The 18,490-nt window shown below is 39.2% G+C and overlaps 1 protein-coding gene across 1 annotated transcript in view; it reads left to right on the forward strand.

Moving 5' to 3' along the window:
- Positions 1-18,490, forward strand: part of ERBB4 (erb-b2 receptor tyrosine kinase 4) — a 416,629-nt gene that overhangs the window by 248,099 nt on the left and 150,040 nt on the right. Inside the window, exon 16 of the mRNA XM_014951952.1 lies at positions 5,214-5,258. Coding sequence (XP_014807438.1) covers positions 5,214-5,258 — 45 coding nt within the window. The remainder of the gene's footprint in view (positions 1-5,213; positions 5,259-18,490) is intronic.

Consider the following 18,490-nt stretch of genomic DNA (forward strand, 5'->3'; position numbering starts at 1 on the left):
GTTGTGCATCTTACTGCCAATATTGTCAAGGGCAGAATATGCCAACAGAGAGAGGGAGATGGGTTATTCTCTTTCCTTTTTTCCTTCAATACTGAATTCTCTAGTCTTATACCCTTCCTTTAGAAATTACTATTAACCCATTCTGGGGTTACAGAATATTGAGCAGAGCAACTGACATGATCTACTGGGACTAGTGCAAAGCATTTGATACTGTCCATGTGACATCCTGGTCTCTAAATTCAAGATACGTGGATTTGACAGATGGACCACTCAGTGAATAAGGAATTGGCTGGATGGCCACACTCAAAGAGTTGCTGTCAACAACTCGATGTCCAACTGGTGAGCAGTGATGAGCAGTGTTCCTCAGGGGTCAGTATTGGGACCAGCGCTGTATATGTCCATGTCAGCGGTATGGACAGTGGGATTGAGTGCACCCTCAGTAAGTTTGCTGATGACACCAAGATGTGTGGAGTGTTGGAGGGAAAGGATGCCACCAGAGGGATGAGAGGCTTGAGAGGTGGACCCATGTGAACCTCATGAAGATCAGCAAGGCCAAGTGCAAGGTCCAAGCACAAATAGAAGCTGGGAGGAGAGTGGATTGAGAATAACACTGAGAAGGACTTGGGGATGTCGGTGGATGAGAAGCTCAGTGTGACCCAGCAATGTGCACTTGCAGCTCAAAAGCCAGCTGTATTCTGGGCTACATTAAAGTAGCGTGGCCAGCACGTTGGAGAAGGTGATTCAGCTCCACTACTCTCATGAGACCCCACCTGGAGTACTGCATCGAGCTCTGGAGCCCTCGGCAGAGGAACGATGGGGATCTTTTGGAGCGAGTCCAGTGGAAGGCCATGAAGATGATGAGAGGGCTGGAGCACCTCTTCTACAAGGACAGGCTGAGAGAGCTGGGGTTGTTCAGCCTGGAGAAGAGAAGGCTGTGAAGAGATGTTATAGCAGCCTTCCAGTACCTGAAGGAAGCCTACAGGAGAGCTCGGGAGGGACTCTTTATCAGGGAGTGCAGTGATAGGACAAGGGGTAATGATTTTAAACTGGAGGTGGGGAGATTTAGATTAAATATCAGGCAGAAGCTCTTTCCTGTGAGGGTGGTGAGGCACTGGAACAAGTTGCCCAGGGAAGTTGTGGATGCCCCATCCGTGGAGGTGTTTAAGGCCAGGCTGGATGGGGCTTTGAGCAACCTGTTCTAGTGGGAGGTGTCCCTGCCCATGGCAAGGGGGTTGGAACTCGATGATCTTTAAGGTCCTTTCCAACCCAAACATAGAATAGTTTCTATAAAATTCCCCCCAATCAGGACTCTACGGTGAAATAGGTTTTGGAAGGAGCACATCTTGATATTTGGCTCACGACTGAATGGTATAGGGAAGCTGTAATTCTACTTCATCTAGCATGTCTGTTCTCCTCTCTGTCAGATCAATTGCTGGAATAAACCTGATGCTCTTGCAGCAGAACTTGGATACTTGTCAAAAAATGTTGAGCTGCTGCAGAGCAGTGCTCCCAGTGTGGTATTATCCCATTCCTGCAGTTCTGCCCTCTTTGATTCAGGCTGCTTGCTAAATTGGGTTGTTAGTTCTCATACCTTTTTTCTATTCATCCCCACCTCTTGTCACCAGTGAAGGTACCTGTCCCATCTCTGTGTTTCCTATGAGTGTTTTACCACAATTTCCTCATGCACTTGCAGAGGATTGCTTTACACCCCAGTGCATGACATTTAATAACACCGTTCTCCTTTATTCAAGTATAATGACTATTCTGTTAATAGGTGTGTAATTATACAGCCCTGTTAATGATCTTACATTGACTAAGAGAACTATCAAGGAGTGACTTCCTTGGATGCCGCAACTGTGCTCTTGGCCTTGCCATCCCCATGATAAAAATCAGGTACTTGAAGCCAGTTTGGAGCAGATCAGAGGCTCACGGGACAGCTATCCCGTTTAATTCAAGAGTCAGAAAGCATTTGGCACCTCTTCTTGCAGAGCGAGCCCAAATGGAACTCTTTCACAGAAATGAATGCTAATTGTAGAATGTCATTTGACAGTCTGCTTCCTCGCTGGGTAGGACACAAACAGGAGATGTCACTGGACACCTTCCCTCAACATAGAAAGACATTTTCTCATACAACTTTTTGAAGGAGGTGTATTGCTCTTCACCAAAACTTTGTTTTCCTTCTAAGCCAAAACCAGAGAACTCATGGGAGCCTTATCAAGATGTGTGTAGTCCAGAAGGGATTTTAAGGGAGAAGTACTTTCTTGCCTATAAAGCTTAGGTGTATTTTTAGGAAGGTATTACTAATTCTAGATGACACAATAGTGGAAATTCAATGGCAACAAGCTCTGAATAAGAAGCTGTTACTATGTTGTTGATGTGAAATTTCCCTGCCCCTGTCTCAGTTTCTTGCTATCACCATCAGTACGTACTTCCTAATGCAGAGCTAAGTAACCCCCTGGTTTTAAGTTGTCTGGCTTTATCCACAGCAATAGTTGGGTGATCAGCTCACCAACACAACTAAGATTTTCTCCTGTTCAGAGTTAATCCATTTATGCTATTGTATAATCAGTTTTGTTTGTTTCCAGTGGCAAAGATTTTTGAGAATTATCTGTCTAGAAATGACTTTGCTATTCCACGTCTGTGAACAGTTAAGATCCCACCTTTCAATCTTAAGGAAAGCTGATGAAAGATAGTATTTGTGACAGAGGGGAAAAAGGATTGTTTCCGGAAAAAAACAGTTGTTATTCCAATTTTCAAAACTGTTTTAGATCAGTGTTTTCTTTCAGAGGATGATTATCTATAAGGCTAGGATGAGCTCCAGATGTAATGTTCTGTATAAGCTGTATTGGACTGTTGTAAGCTACTGAATTTATCATTAATAAATTGGCATGTATCAGTTAACCAGTTCATTTTACAGAGAAAACTCGGAAATGGAAATGCCATCCAGATTCCAAGCAGAAGATGGAACCCTGGGAGTGCATGGAGTCCCAGTGTGCTGTATGATTGTGTCGTACTTGTACATAATATGCGTCAAAAAGCCTGAAACCAAGGAAGTTACTTCCAGAGGAAAAACAGCAAACGACTTGGTGGTGTAAATCAGCTTGTTAATAGATAGTGTCATTACTCACACAGCACTGCATGTCATCAGGACAGCCAGTCAGTAGGAAACTGTTCGACGTGACCAGAAGTAATGGAAATTGCATCTGGATGGAGTTCTCTGTTTGGGGCAGGGAGATCCACTGAAGAAGATTACAGGTTTAAATAAAAATCAATGGTATCTCAGCTTGGAGTGGGTGAAGCCCAAACAGCTCTCTCGCCTTGGATTCAAGTCCTGTTCTCCAAAAGTCTGAGAGAATAAATGTACAGATGTGAAATGAAGCCAAGACAATAGGCTCTTTATGTTAGTCTGCCAGTTACCTGAACTAGTAATGGGCTCTCAGACCTCTAATTTGAAGAGGGCCTTCTTTTTATTGATAGCAAGAGTCTGAGCTTAGCTTTTCTTGACGTGCTAGGAAATGGAAGATCTGAACAGCTTTTTTTTCAGCCTTCTTCATTACTGAACTGGTTTTCTGCAAATTGCTGAGAATGCCATGGCAAGAAGTAATGTTGGATATGTTTGAGACTGGTTAGAATTCAGGCAGTCCTGAATTCTGAAGTCCTGAAGCCTGGGAAAGCTGAAATTTCAGAAAACATCATCAAGAATTCTCTCTCTTTAAGTTTTTGAACTGCATTTAAATCTACCCTTTCCACTTTATGCATTATCTGGCCACCTGGGTATTTAATGAATCCTTTTTATGTCTGCATATTTGCTGAAGGAAACCCTTATTGAGGAAATCCTTACAAGTTGTGTTTGCATGTCACAGTTTCATGTAAAAATAAAAATTGAAGTAAACAAACAAGAGGTAAGGTTCACTATCATTCTGCTGTCCCTTATGGGCAGGTAAGGGGAAATGGAATTCACTGAATTTATTTTATAATGGCAGAGTGATAGCTAATTTAAATGCAGCAAAAGCTGATGAGTGGCAAGCGATGGTGAAGTGGAAAGAAGATCTCATGGGAGCTTATTTGAACTCTTTCAGATTTTTGACACGTGTTCCCTCTATCAAAGCCAAACTGAAAGCAGTAGACTTTAAAAAGAGTTGGGGATCGTACCTTATTTTTAAAACGCCTCAACAGAAGTTTCAGTCGACTGATGTGTCAGATCACCTACTCTTCTAGACATACAGCCAAAAACCCTGTTAATAAAACGGTTCCGAGATCTTGTTAAGGAGTTGAAATAAGCAGTTTGGTTTCCTTAAAATTCTGAGGGCTAGATACTTCCCCGTGGCTACAGAGGAGCAGCTAGGCATTCAACACCAAAGGGTGTCAGGTTGTCTTAACCCCTGAAAGCTTGACTTTACGTATCTCTGAGAATCCTGACTGCCACTGCTGTGTAAATGTGTATTTGACTTGCTATTTGAAAGCGGAGGACCTAGGACACCACTTCACCTACTGCTCTTCATGAAGGCAAGGAAACTCCACGAATATCTGTGTTTTGGAAATGGACTCTTTCCCCACGGTTGTGCTTTAATGCTGCTGCATAAAGCAGCTCCCTGCATTCCCATCACCTTTGTTGAGCACCTGCTGATTTTGCAGGTGGGGGACTTTTGGCAGCATCCAAGGAAAGCAGAATAAAACGCTTGAATCAGCAGACACCGTTTTTGCTCTGGTGTTTGTTGTTGAAAGTTTATCCTTGAGCTTCCCTGATGAAAGTATAGTCAGCTTCCAAAATACTTCTGCAGTTGCCCTAGCTAGGAGCTTAGAACAGAATGAACAATTGCATCTGTTACAGAAAGAAATAAAGTTTTGTGTGGTGCTCCTGGAGGTCTCATCTTGCAAATGAACAGCTTTTGTGCAGTAATGACTGGTTTGATGATTCAGACAACATCCAGAAAAAGCAAGTCTATTGTCAGGACTCCCACGTATGCAGGTGAAACCTGCCTCAAGTGTTGTTTGAGCCAAGATATGTCCAACCTTAGAGTGCTGTTTATGTTGCTATTATTGTTCCTGTTGCAAGCTTGTTTTCGTCACAAGCTATAATTTTGTGGTGACTTGGGTCTCTGTTGAGAATTATAATTAAGAATGTGGCACAAAGAGGGGATTCCTACTTCTTGGAACTGTAAATAACAGATTTCTCTTTTTCTCTCCCTATTTTCAATTTGGATTTGCTGCAGGTGCATAGGGCCACGTCTCGAGGACTGCATCGGCCTGATGGATAGGTACTTGCTGAGTGGTCGTTCCCTGTGTGTCTTCCATCCTCCACGTGTGGACAAGGGCGCATGCATGTGCATGTCCTTGTGAATGGCAAATGACGTCTTTTGTTCTGTAATTGCCTGCAGGTGTAGAGGTCCCGCTAGTCATGACTGCATTTACTATCCATGGACACGACAGTCCACTTTACCACAACATGCTAGGTAACATCCACCACTTCTCCATTTTTCTACACAAGGTTCTTCCCTGGTTACCATAGGAATGTTCTACTATCCAGTTTGTTCAGAAATGCAAATTATGGGGAGAATATAATTTGTCCTGAAGTAAGATATGCCTCTGAACATCCAAATTCACTTTCCCATTTGAAAGCCAACTAAAACAACTTATTCATTTAGGCTGATTAGAAAATGCCTTTTTTAAAAAAAAATCAATGACGACTCAGTTCTGAAATTTTCTTCAGAAATACGTGTTTCTCAATGAAATTTTACTAGAAGTAAATATAGTGAAAATTCTGGTTACATTGGATTTTTTTTTTCAGTTAAGACAGAGCTTAAAAGCAAATCACTACTTTTTACAAAGCTTTTTCTTCCATATTACTCTTCTGGAAAAAAAGTAAATGTTTCAACAAAACTGAATTTCTTAATTTACATCACGCTATTATTTGATTTTTTTTATTTTCTGTTAAAAAAAATAATAATCATAACCTTGCAGCAATTTTATTTGTCAGTAATGACAATTGAAACAAATTAATTTAGGAAGACTCCCAAAACATTCTGGTTATGCTCTGCATTCTTTTTCATGAAAGCCCTTCATTGCCATTGAGTTTGTTTATTTTTAAATTCAAACTGGTTAGTATGACTTCCAGGCTTTGAGATTACTGTCTTGTGCTAAGACTGGATGAAAAATAGATCATTTCAATCAACTTCACCTCATTAAGGATTTTACTTTGGTTTTTTTTTTTTCTTATCTTTAAAAAAGTTTTTAAGGTTGCCTTTCCTTCCTAGTTGTGTACCTAATGTGAATATTCCTTTTATAGCTGTTGAGGGAGAACATGTCTAGATTTGAAAATAGTACTCTGAATGCTATCAGATGGTATACTTAATTAAATCAATATCAGTTCTAACAGTTTATGGACCAATGAATAAGCAACAGAATACTGAATTTTTCAATATTTCAGTATTTTGTTTTAATCTTACTGATCTGGGATATCCAGTTGGAGATACTTCTACGGGAAGCTCATTTTCAGAGTTACTCAGCCAAATGAGTTGCCCAAAACAAGCAATCAGTTTTAAATGTCTCCATTGCCAACTTTACTCAAAGCACAATGCATTAAATGTATTAATATTTGCATAAGTTTAAGGGGCTTACCAAACTGCAAGGCCATGCTGATGTTCTTTGCTTTAATAACCGCTTTAAAAATAACATGTATTTCATCAGTTGGATTTTTAATCAGTTTTTTGAGGGAACATTAAGGGCTTTTTGCTAGGAAGACAACGTGTAGGCTGTAGTGTAGCTCTCTTATACAGCGTTACAGGCTGCTCACTCGAGCTTCCTCTGGTAGCCCAAAAGCCAGTCAGACCTTGTTCACTATTTAATTGAAGTGGTTATAGCTCCAGAACTTAGCTTTGCATTGAAAATGTTTATGTAGTAGCAAAGTCTCTGGAGGTTCTGCCAAATACCCACTGAATTTGATGGAAGGCATCTTGTTAATCACAGTGGGTGTTAATTGGGCTGTGTATTTAAAGATGGAATTAAAGGAGTGGAATCTCAAACACGATGACACAAGGCTAAAGAAAGTGTTGTCTGTTAGGGTGCTAGGCTTAAGCCATGTGTTAGCAGGCAATGCTTATTTTATTTTTTATTTTGTGTAAATCATAGGTTTTGTCTTCTTGAATCTACTGTCAAGGCAGTAAAGCAAATTATCAGGGGGGTGGAAATTAAAGCAATTGCTTTACTCCGCTCAAGTGAATAATTTCCTGCTCCATTCAGTCTGAGGGGGAAGAGCCTCAGGTTTCCATTAGATCTGATGTTTTATTTTGTTTCAACTTCGCTGAATTTATTTTAGGGAAATTACTGCACTGTGTTCAAATGTCAGTATGTATGTATTGTTTCACTTTCAAGCCAAAGAAGGAAATTTCATACCTTTATATTTATTACATTAGTGAAATTGTGCTTTTTTTTGGTGAAAATCATTCATTTTGGGCTAAAACTGGGCAAAACTGCACTGGCAAAGTGATATTTTTTTTATTGTGGTAGGGGTGTAAATCAGCAATGGATGTGTTTCACTTTAGGTAGAACCTTCTTCACATCCCATTAGCAATTACGTGCGCTCCATAGACTTACAGACCTTAAAATAATTAATAATCAGTTTTACCCATGTACTTGAATTTCTTCTATTGATGTGAATTAGCAGTGAGTTGAAGGGCAGGGTTCTCTGCTGTTCAGGGCTCTAACCACAAGCCATGACTATTTCTCATCCACCCATTTCCATTTTGATAGCAGTGTTGCTTTTCTTTCCAGTTTTGCAGCTTGCAAATTGGCTTTGCCATGATCTGTTGACTTGACGGCTTTTGTGAGAGTCTGCTAGAATAGCAAAGGAATTCTTACTGTCACGTTTAATAAAGATAAATCAGATGTGCCTCACATGGCTTGTTTTCCAGATGACCAGTGAAAGCAGAAAAACGGGAGTTGTGTTTGATCCCTTACATTTTGTGGAGAAAAAATTCTTACTTTTGGCATTGTGTGTCTTTCTGCATAGATGTTTGGTTTTTTTAAAAGCTTTAGCTTCAGTAGAGTTCTGTCCAAAAGGGTGCAAGAAACCCTTTTCCTGTTTCCATCTCAATGCCACATATAAAGGCTATTGTAGCCCTTTTCCTCTGGACTACTTGATAGATTTTTTTTTTTCAAATGACTATTTGACAAGTGACTGGATCTCATGTGTCTTTTTTTTTTTCCCTGCGAGGACCCACGTTTATTTTTGATGTGTTCAATTTATCCTCACAAAGGCTTTTGTTGTATTCTTTAGAGTTTGAACTCTTCCTGGCAGTTAAGGAGTTAGAAGTCACGGGAGAAATGAGTCACTCTTCTGCTTGTTGTTAGTTGCAAATCCTGTTTATTGTCATTATAGCTCTTGATTTAACGTAGTGGAAATCTTATGGCAGGGAAAGACTTCCCTCACATTTGTGACACACATTCTGTCATTTTATACCATGTTTAATTCTTAGTGTCCCTATCACGGTGTTGTCTGATTGTAGTTCGTGTGATTCACTGCATCAGGTTGCTGAGCAGATTTCCTGGCTGACCTCTTAAGGCTGCTCAGATGATAGAGAGGGTCTGGGACAGGCCAGCAGAGGATTCCCCATGCGAGATGGAGTCCTTAGCTGGCACGTAACTAACATCTCTGCTTCTTTGTCTTCCTTTCTGTCTCCTAATCTCAGCCCAGCAAACAGAGAGGAGACAAGAGCCTTGTGTCCCAGCTTCTCTGAGCTGTTTGTAGCTCTTGCTGTTGTTCTCTGCCTTTTGGAGGTGGGGGGAGTAGGTACTAGATCATTACTTAAGGCTTCTGTTTGGGTTCCTCCTTCTATATCAGCCTTTCCTAGAAATCTCCAAAGCAAAGATGGAAAACCAGCAGAGGCTGGAATTTCCCAGGGTGCCCAAAGGAGGTAGCAGTCCTCCTCTCCCACCACTTACTTGAATGACACTCCTCCTTTCAATACCTTCTGACAATTGTAGTCAGTGGTTTCTCTGGGTGGAACAGCATACTTGTTAGGAGCTCTGGAACAAAGAACCAAAGGAGTATGCCAGCTTCAAAGATTTGGGTAGGGATTGCCTAAAAGGAAGATTGAAAAACTGTAAAAATAATACCCTTCTGTCCATAAAGACAATTGCTCTAGGCAGTCACGACAGGTTGGTTCTTCTGTGTTCCCCTGCTCCCAAGTCCACCAGAAAAATTTGGCTGACTTGGTTATTGAAGCTGAGCTGTGGACAAAGTTTTATTTAAAGTATCAATTTTAAATATGTTCATCCTTCCTATGATTCATTCAGCTTAATGCTAAGAGAGAAGAGATCATCAAAGGAGTGAAGTTTCTGTTTTCCAGTGCGTGAGGGGCTGCAAATCTAAAGATGTGATCAGAAGCATGTGGTGGATATGGTAGGACAGAACTAGCACCTTGATGTTACTGGTCTGAGTAAGCTGTTGTCTCTCTCTATTGATGCCCTAAGAAAATTTCATTCGCATTTCCCTTTTAACTAACAGAAACTAATTAGCCAGGACCACCGTTGTCAAGTGGTTACATAAAATGATGTGTAGATGTTAACTCAAATTACAATCGTAATGCTAGTTTTATATCAGCAAAGGATGTCCTCTCTACAAATCATCACTTCCTAAAAAAAAAAAAAAGCTGGTTTTATGTACTGCGTGTGTGTACAAGAGCTAATTAACAGTAAACCCTACGTAATGCAGCAGATCCTTTCATAGCTGTTTTGTACCCCTGCACAGTACGACTTCAATAGAATTTCACAGCAGCTCAGAGTAGGTGATGGGGAAGGGAAACCACCTCTAATAAACTGCTTATGTTCATTGCTTTTATGGCGCTCTGTTCCCTTGCTTGGAGGAAAGCGTTCCATATGCTCTGTATTTTTATAGAATAATTATAGTCATTCTGGAGGGGAAGAGGAAGAGAATCTCTGTATAAAATAAGAGGAAAAACAGAATCTGTGAGTACAAACTAAGCTACCTTAATTGATTTGTAAAAGATGGTACTCTTTAGAGACTTTTAATTGTAGCTTTCTGATGCTGTATCAAAACAGAGGAGTTGAAGGAACAGAGTTATATTTATTTTTTAAGAATTAAGGCTAGAAAAGCTGGCAGTTTCTGATCCTGCGTCTGTGGGTTGGATTGAGCTTACATTTGATCTGTTCAGGGAGAGACTGATGGAGAAATCCCTGTTCTGTGTGAGAACTTGCTGCTACTGAACTGGTTCTCAAGCAGACCTTTGCTGTGGGCACTTTTATTACCACAATATTTCACTGCCTGGAGCTTTAGGAGGAATACATTTTGAAGTACCCCTGTGCCATGAAAGAAAGTCACTGCAGTGATTTCTTGAGTTCCCCAACTTTTTAAGGCTCTCACTTAAGTAAGACTGGTCTACTTAGGAAGTAGGTAGGTTTTCCTCCTTTTCTGCTGTACAGGTCTCACCACAGATTAAAAAGCTTTTGTATTAAATCTTCTATTCTATAACACGTTCAGAAGGATTTCTCTAGGACCTGCGAGGGTTTTTCCTTCATCTGCTTTACTCGTCGGGGTAAGGTCTCGTAGTATGGAAGGATTTCGTAGGAACTGCTACTATAGACAGAAATAAACTGTTAAGGTTGAAAAAGTGAAAGAACTAAAAAAACTGTCACACAAGTGCTTTTTAAAAGCTGTTCTGTGGCTCCATTAGTTTGAGGATCCTGTTGAGAGTGCACAGGGTAGAATAAGGCCAGAAATCTGATGTTTGTTCCACAAAAAGTGGAATATGAGCGAAATACTCATGGAGTATATTAAGATTGTTGATATTCACAGACCAGGTTTCTCAGGAACTGTGCTGGTTTGGTGGGTTTGGGTAATATTCGTGATTGCGCAGTGGTGCAGGCCAAACAGAGAAATGCCATAATGAAGCAATATAAGTTACTTTAACGTGTTGCCTTGTGGGTACAGGTGTGGCAGTCCTTAGTGTCTTATTTGGTACGTACCAGTCCTTGTGCCTTCTTCAGCTGCTAAGCTCTGAAGACCCATTAGTGCAGCACCCAGGCTTAGAAAGCAAGCAAGCAGGTTTCTTGCAGAAATGTGCAGGGACTTGTATTTGGTCTCTTTAGCACACAAGGTAACATCACGAATTCTGTAGTACATCTGTTATCCCTGAACTTCATGCCAAGTGTTCATTAAGTCCTACCCCTTTGTGTCTTGAGTACAGGGTCCAGCTCGGTGAGCTGTATGTTCAGCCTCACCTTAACAACAAGCTTCTCTAGTGTAATGGAAAATATACAGAATGCACCAAACACAATATTTACCCAGTACTGGAATTTTGTCAGGTCATAGCCAAATTTCTTTGAATGCAGAGACTTCTCAATATTTCCATAAAAAAACTTTTTTTTCTTTTTTTTCTTTCTTTTGTTTTTTTTTTTTGCGTTGCTATCACAGGTTGCAAGTACATTTAAAATAAGAAAATTCTTTCTTTAGAAGACTGACTAAATTATTTTTATCAAAACTATGAGGAAAAAAAAAAGTAGTGATTAGGCCAAACATGATAGGTCACTGCCAAAAGGCAAGAAGTATTAGGAAATTCCCAATTGAAAATTGTTTATTAGAATGGAAAACAACACACAGCCCTACTGTGTCAAATAAAGGTCACTGCCTTTATTTCTCATCAGGCTGCATAAGCTTTGTGTTGTGTGTCTGTACTGGTTTGGCTACACAAATAATATATGCAGAAATAAAATTGTGCCATGAAGAAGTGACCTTATTATAGAGCAACAGTATATATCTCACCGCTCTCCACTGGGTTTCTTTTATGGCTTGAAATGAGGATTTAATTTAGATTTAATGTTGTTATAAATTAATTATCTATTATTAAAAATACATTTGTAGAGCTTTAGAAATATGTAAGATGTAGAGTTGTTTAAACCTCAGTGAATGGTTTCTTAATAATTCATTAATATTTAACATATAATAAATCAGAACTAGAGCTTGCCGTCTTACTTGCAATCTACCTGAGTAATGTGGGATTTGTCGCTCCTTCATATTTGGACGATTTACACGGCAAATGGAGTTGAGTTTAGAGTCCAGCCAAGATTTAAAATTCTCTGCATTCTGACTTGCTCACTGTGACCTGTCAGGTGATAAAGGAGCTGTAATTCTTGTATAAAATAGGAAGCTCTTCATTGGGCTTCTTTAGAAAAGTCCATTGGTAATGGTGTGCTTGTGTTGTAAGCGTGTATACAGTCAAGTCTGCTTAATTACATATCTTCAGATCAAGGTTAGTATCTCAAGTCATGCACTCTGCTGTAGTTGGGGACTGCGTTTGTGGTAGATTTTATTCCTTTATGGTATCTATAAAGTAATCTTCTAAGAATTGCCCCCCATGCATACTTTTCCATTGCCTATTTAAAAACATTTAAGCATTTGCTGGAATGATCAAGTATAGAACACTTGATGCAGATGAGAATTTCTATTTGAAGTCTGCAGTTGACGTTATTTTTTTTTGTTTTACATACAAAAGTGTATGTTCTACTTCTCAGTTAATTTGCAACAGTTTTTCCAGCATTAGATCAAAAATAGAAGATAACTTGTTAATGATGATAATACAGTTCATAGTTGATCTTTTTTATTTATTTTTGCAGAAATGGAAATATCAGCTTCGAATTTGATAAAGACATTTTCCAGTTTCACCAGTGTGTAGCTTGTAATAACAATGGCAAACTAATAAGCTGTAGATTTTAAGGAATTAACAAGCTTCTGTCCTTTGGTGGTTCATGTGGCAAGTTGTACAGCAGCAGTTACCACAGGTGGAAGCATTACCACGAGTAGCAGCAACCGTGCAATAGGGCATTAGTAAATCGAGCCATCAGACCAAATTAATTTATCTTACTATTATTTTTTTCCTGTCATGCTGTGAAGTAACAGGGTGGGAAAATGTCATCTAAATTATCTGTACCTTTGGGCTTTTTAGATGAAGGGTTTCAAATAACTAAATTCAATTTGTAGTGAGAAAAGGGGCCTAATACTAAACTCATTTCCCATGCAATGCTCTCTCTCTGTTAGTTCAGGTTACTTTACATCTCTTTTCTGTAAAGTAGAGGCATTTTGCCTCTTTTCTACCTCGTTATGATGGTAGTGGATAGAGTTGAACAAGAATGTAGACCCTGTACCTTCAGAAAGACTGTTTTCTCAGGACTGTACATTAAAGAGGCTTTAGAGGAGAGCCACCAGGAATAATTAAAGCTGGCTGAAGGTTAAAGTGTAGAGCCTGATTATGATCTAAAAGTACAAAGAACAAACAAAAGTTTGTTTATAGATGGCACTAGTCTAGCAGACTGAAAAGGTGGGTAGGATGTCTGTCTGTGAGATATTTAAATGGATGAAATCTGAGGAAAGTCACATGCAAAGCAGCAAAATACCAGTGTGTTTCTAATGAGGAGTATTAGTCCCTGGAATGATTTCTCTTGGTTATGTTTTATTCTCCAGCACTACATTTTCATGTTTGTGATGATAGCTTCCACCTACAGTCAGCTCTTGGCTCATGCTCTGTGATGAGGACCTAGAGTTCCTTCTTTGAATTTTGATTCCTAATACTCTTGGGTATAGACAAGCAAATCTGTCTGCTCGGTACTGGGCCTTGGTTCCTGTCAGCTTTGGTGAGACACAGAGTGTGAGAGTTCCAAGTGTCTTTGCACAAGTTTCTGTTATGCCATCGTATCCTTGTTCATTAGCAGTTAAGTCAGGTAAAATTTGGAGGTTTCAGACTGTCCTTTCCTAAGAGAGAGGAGAAAATCTTTCAGATCTTACCTGTTTGACGTTTGACTGAACTCTCATGTATCATGTCTATATTCACTTAAATGAGACATATATTTTGAATAAATATACTCGCATTTTTATGTGTTAGTGGTTTAGCATTATTATTTGATGTCGTGCAACTGAAGGCAAATTGTTTCCCATGACTAACTTTCTCCACTAGTGACACAAATAAGGTCTAATTTGTCCATCCATCAGGTTTTCTAAGCCTTAGATACTAGTGGGGTACTAAAGTATCTGTTATTATTCTGCAGTGCAGGCTCTTTTTATGCTTTTTCTTTTGTCTCCTCTCCCTCTCCTTACTGTCCCTCCCTTCTTTTCCCGGAAGATGTTTTGATGGAGCTGTATCTTTGGTACTATGAAGTTTTAGAAAATGTGATATCTAAGTAGTGTTTAAACACTACATACAAATAAATTTGCATGTAACCTTTGAAAGTGAAGGTTTTTTAGGGATGACAGTAGTTTTGTCAAAAAAAACTTCAGACTTTTTTAATCTGCTGTAAATTTTTAATGACACCATCTTCACACACTGGTGAACAAGCTCTTTTGCGGACATATTGGCTGTTTAATCAATAGAAGGTAGTGCAGATAATAATTTCTATATTTATCTGAGATTGAGCAACTAATCAAAGAGGCAAGGAAAGATTGTGGGATAATATGAAAAACAGATGCTGGCTAGTTCTGACTGAGCTTTTCATTCGCAGAGAATTGTGAGGAGTTTACTGTGTAATTGCCTGTACATCTCTCAACAGAGCTGGTAATCCCTCATCCTGGAGAGTTGTTGTGTTTATGAAGAAATTTGAGAACAAATTCAACTTTGTCATCAGGACAAAGGCTAAACTTTGGTTAAACATAGTCCAGTCATGATGTAGTCTCTGATTTGTAAATTATATGAAGTTTTTCTTGTAGTACCTGCAGGAAAATATTCTGAAATGCAGTCAACCTTTTAAGTGAGAACTGTGAACTATTTCCTCAAGTAATTTATCTTGAACTCCCAATACCCTGCCTATGACACAGACTGTCCATTAGAAACACATGCCATCAAAGCAATGCTCTTACTACTTGCCTTTTAAAGTGCTCGCTTGAATTTTCATTACATTTTCTTACTTTACTCACTGTTATATTTTAACTCATAGTCATCTACTGGTAGTAAACCTAATGATGTTTACATATGTGACTGAAATTGAGTAGCACAGATATTTCTTAGAAGGCATAAAAACTGTAAAACAGCATAACCTGAATGAAAATAAGAGGTGACAGTGGAAAAGTAGAAGCAAGCGAAAGAAAAGAAGATGTGCTTTTAATTATTTGTTACCATTTGGTTTGCTTCAGTTAACACTGTTAAGGTTCAGCCAGGTTACAACCCATAGGCTTGATTGTCAGTGTTGCTGAGTATGGTCTTACAGATTGTGCTGAAGAAGAGATAAGATATTTTGATGCCTGCTTTTGGCAATGTGGCATCTGAAAATAATGCTGGGAGCATGGACCATGATACAGGGATCCTGTAGGTTGGTTGTTTAGAAGCAAAGAATCAGCAGTGACTTGGTAGACTGGAGGGAAGAGGACTAATTCTAGTTGGGCAATTTACCAGCGTGCCAGTGGCCAAACTGGTCTCTTCTAGTGTTCCCAGTAGGCTTGAATCACCTGTTGGGAAATGTTCAGTTCATTTCAGTGGGCTCTGTATGAATGGGGATTGCTTTGTTTGTTTCAATAACCTTCCTTAAAGAAAATGTCTAAGTTTCAGGAATAAATTCCTTCTTTCCCTGTCCCTCAATGTCTGGTGTAGGGGGAGGAGGGGATGTAAAAAGTATTCCTGCATTAAAAATGGACTGCTAGTTGTTAATATGCGTAGTCTCAATCACAGTAAGGATAATAGACAAAGAACAGATTGAAGAGATAATATTCTAGCTTTAAAATAGTCCCATCTCCTGTAGATATGTCTTTTCCCTCCCTTGTGGCAGCGACGTCCTCTGCATGTAAATGCCTTGGATGCAGGCTCAGTTCAGTGCTGTCTCGCCGCTTCGGCTTTGCATGAACTTTCCTGGATCAACCAGTGGGTCAGGCTCCAAATTCCAAACTTTGGGATGTTTGAGTCATCTTTTAATCAATGTATTTTTAAAATAAGGGAGCTCTTTCCCTTTCCAGGAAGATTCCATTGAGAAAATGGCAACTAATAAGAAAGCAAACCAAAACCTATAGCTGTAGCAGTATGTTCGTGTGTATTCTGTCTAGCTGGTTTCACCAACCTTTTTGTGCTCTTCTCACTAAAATACTTATCATACATATGTTTTTGAAGTGGAAAGAGAGGACCTCTGTTTCCCACCTCTCTCCCTTGTGATAGAGGTGGGGAAAAAAAAATACCTGAGCCTTCTCTCTCCTTGTTTTCTTGAGCTGGAGGAGAGGCTGGTCCCTAATTTTGGGGGTTTGGTGGCAGGGGGAGAGGATGGGGTTTGTGGCTGAAAGAGGAAAAAGAAATTTATTTTTTTTTAAAGCTGCATCACCATTTCCCCATATGGTTCACCTGCTCTTTGCTAGGAGTTTAGCAGCCATTGGAAGAGTATTTTTAACATTTGGAAGATTCATAGAGAAGGTGGTATCCGCAATAAATTCTGGAATGTTCTATCATAGTGAAATTTGGGAGAAGGAAGAGCTGTTTTACTAGATTATCATTTGCCTTTATGTGGGCCATACTGTACTGCAAAATAATCATAATAAAACAGCTGTTGTAGAGTCTAGGTTACCCCGAGCAGTATCTTCACCATGGACACAAGCTGTTTTTCTAATCAAGTCACATCTGTGACTGCCGAGATGATAGGAGGTTACTGTGTACGTAGACACACAAAAAAATCATCAGTAGAGCTGAGAATAGAAGATGAGGATAATATTCACGAAGGCTGATTTCCCTTGGCTTGCTTTACAGCCAGTGAAGTGAAATAGATTCTTTTGGGTGGCTGTGGGTATGGAGGAGAGAGGAGTGAAGGTGGGTGGGTTTGGAGCTTCTAAGGTGAACTTTTTTTTTTTTTTTTTTTAATGGCCTCTGGGGAAATACTGGCAGGGGGATGATGACTAGAATTAAGAGGAGTTGCAGGATACACCAGAGTTTCTCTCTGCTCCACTTGGTAATATAAGAAATACTGAGAGATGACTGATAAGTTACGGACAAAGAAGAATTTTTGGGGATATTATGGTATAGAAGATGATCCCGCGTAAGCCTGGTGTCAGAAGGAGGATCTCAATTTTATGTGAGTTTTTCCTCATAATCAAATGGGATTTTCTAATGACTGATAATAATTTGTGTAGGGTGTTTAGACTGAATGCTATCCTTGTAAAATAATAGTGATAAATCCGAAAGTAGTATCAGGCATACTCAGAAATAAAATCCTTATACCCTGTTCTTTATTTACCTTGGATTTTCCTTGATATTTATGAGCACTGGCTGCATTTATTCCCTGCTGTGCTCCACAAAGATAAATTCTGTATATTTAGAACTCAAATGAGGAGTAGCTAAAATGTATGTGGAAGTTAATAGCATCATGGCCATTACTAGTATTCTAATAACTGTCTCAAATGCTATATTTATATATACAGTTATATCAGTTTGGAATGAAATGTTACTATGTTAAAGTGTTACTATTTTGATTTAGACTTTGAAGGAAAAGTTTTTGATCAAATGTATGTGTGTATATATGTATGAACATATACACACATGTAATACATGCCCAATGTATGGGTGCATACTTCCAAACACATTCTTCTACAAATCCTCCATGCACTCAAATCTTAAACATAGGGTCGAAAGATGCTTTAATGCCACCACTTCTTAAAAAACCTCATCTGAAATCCATGTAAGCTCTACATTTATCACAAAACAAATGATTGGATATTAGAAGCTTGAAGATCGGGAACGAATGAAATGTTACTATGTTGAATTGTTACTATTTTGATTTAGACTTTGAAGGAAAAATTTTTGATCAAATGTATGTGTGTGTATATACGTATGAACGTATGTAATACATGCAATATGGGTGCATACTTCCAAACACATTCTTCTACAAATCCTCCATGCACTCACATCTTAAACATAGGGTCGAAAGATGCTTTAATGCCACCACTTCTTAAAAAACCTCATCTGAAATCCATGTAAGCTCTACATTTATCACAAAACAAATGATTGGATATTAGAAGCTTGAAGATCGGGAACGTAGTGCAACAGTTCTGTTCTCATGTCATTCTGGGACAGAATCTCAGATTTGCTCCCCAAATACAGTCTTTGAAGGTTCCCTACTGGGAAATACTTCTGGAGTTTGGGAAAGCAAACACTCGCTGCCCCATGTGGTTTAAAGCTGGAACAGGAAAGAATCCAGTGATCCCAACCACTTAGACAAAAATAGCTGCTCTGTGCTTCTTAAATCTTCTGAATGGTTGATTACTGTCAGGAAAGACTGGCATTCCAAAAAAATCAAAAGGGGCAGGTATAAAAAAAGAGAGATGAATGCATTTTTCGAAAGGAAGATGATGATTTGTGAGGTAAAGTGAACATGAAGGACATGGGGTAGAGAAACTTTCCTCTTCAGCTACTTAAAGGTAAACAAACCACCTGTGCAGGCAAGATTTTGCTTAGTTGTGTATGGGTTTGGGTATTTCCTATGTTGAATATCTCAACTTCAGCAAACAATTAACTGGAACTTT

Source organism: Calidris pugnax, unplaced genomic scaffold (genome assembly GCF_001431845.1).
Source record: "Calidris pugnax isolate Ruff unplaced genomic scaffold, ASM143184v1 scaffold179, whole genome shotgun sequence".
NCBI classification, from domain to species: Eukaryota; Metazoa; Chordata; class Aves; order Charadriiformes; family Scolopacidae; genus Calidris; species Calidris pugnax.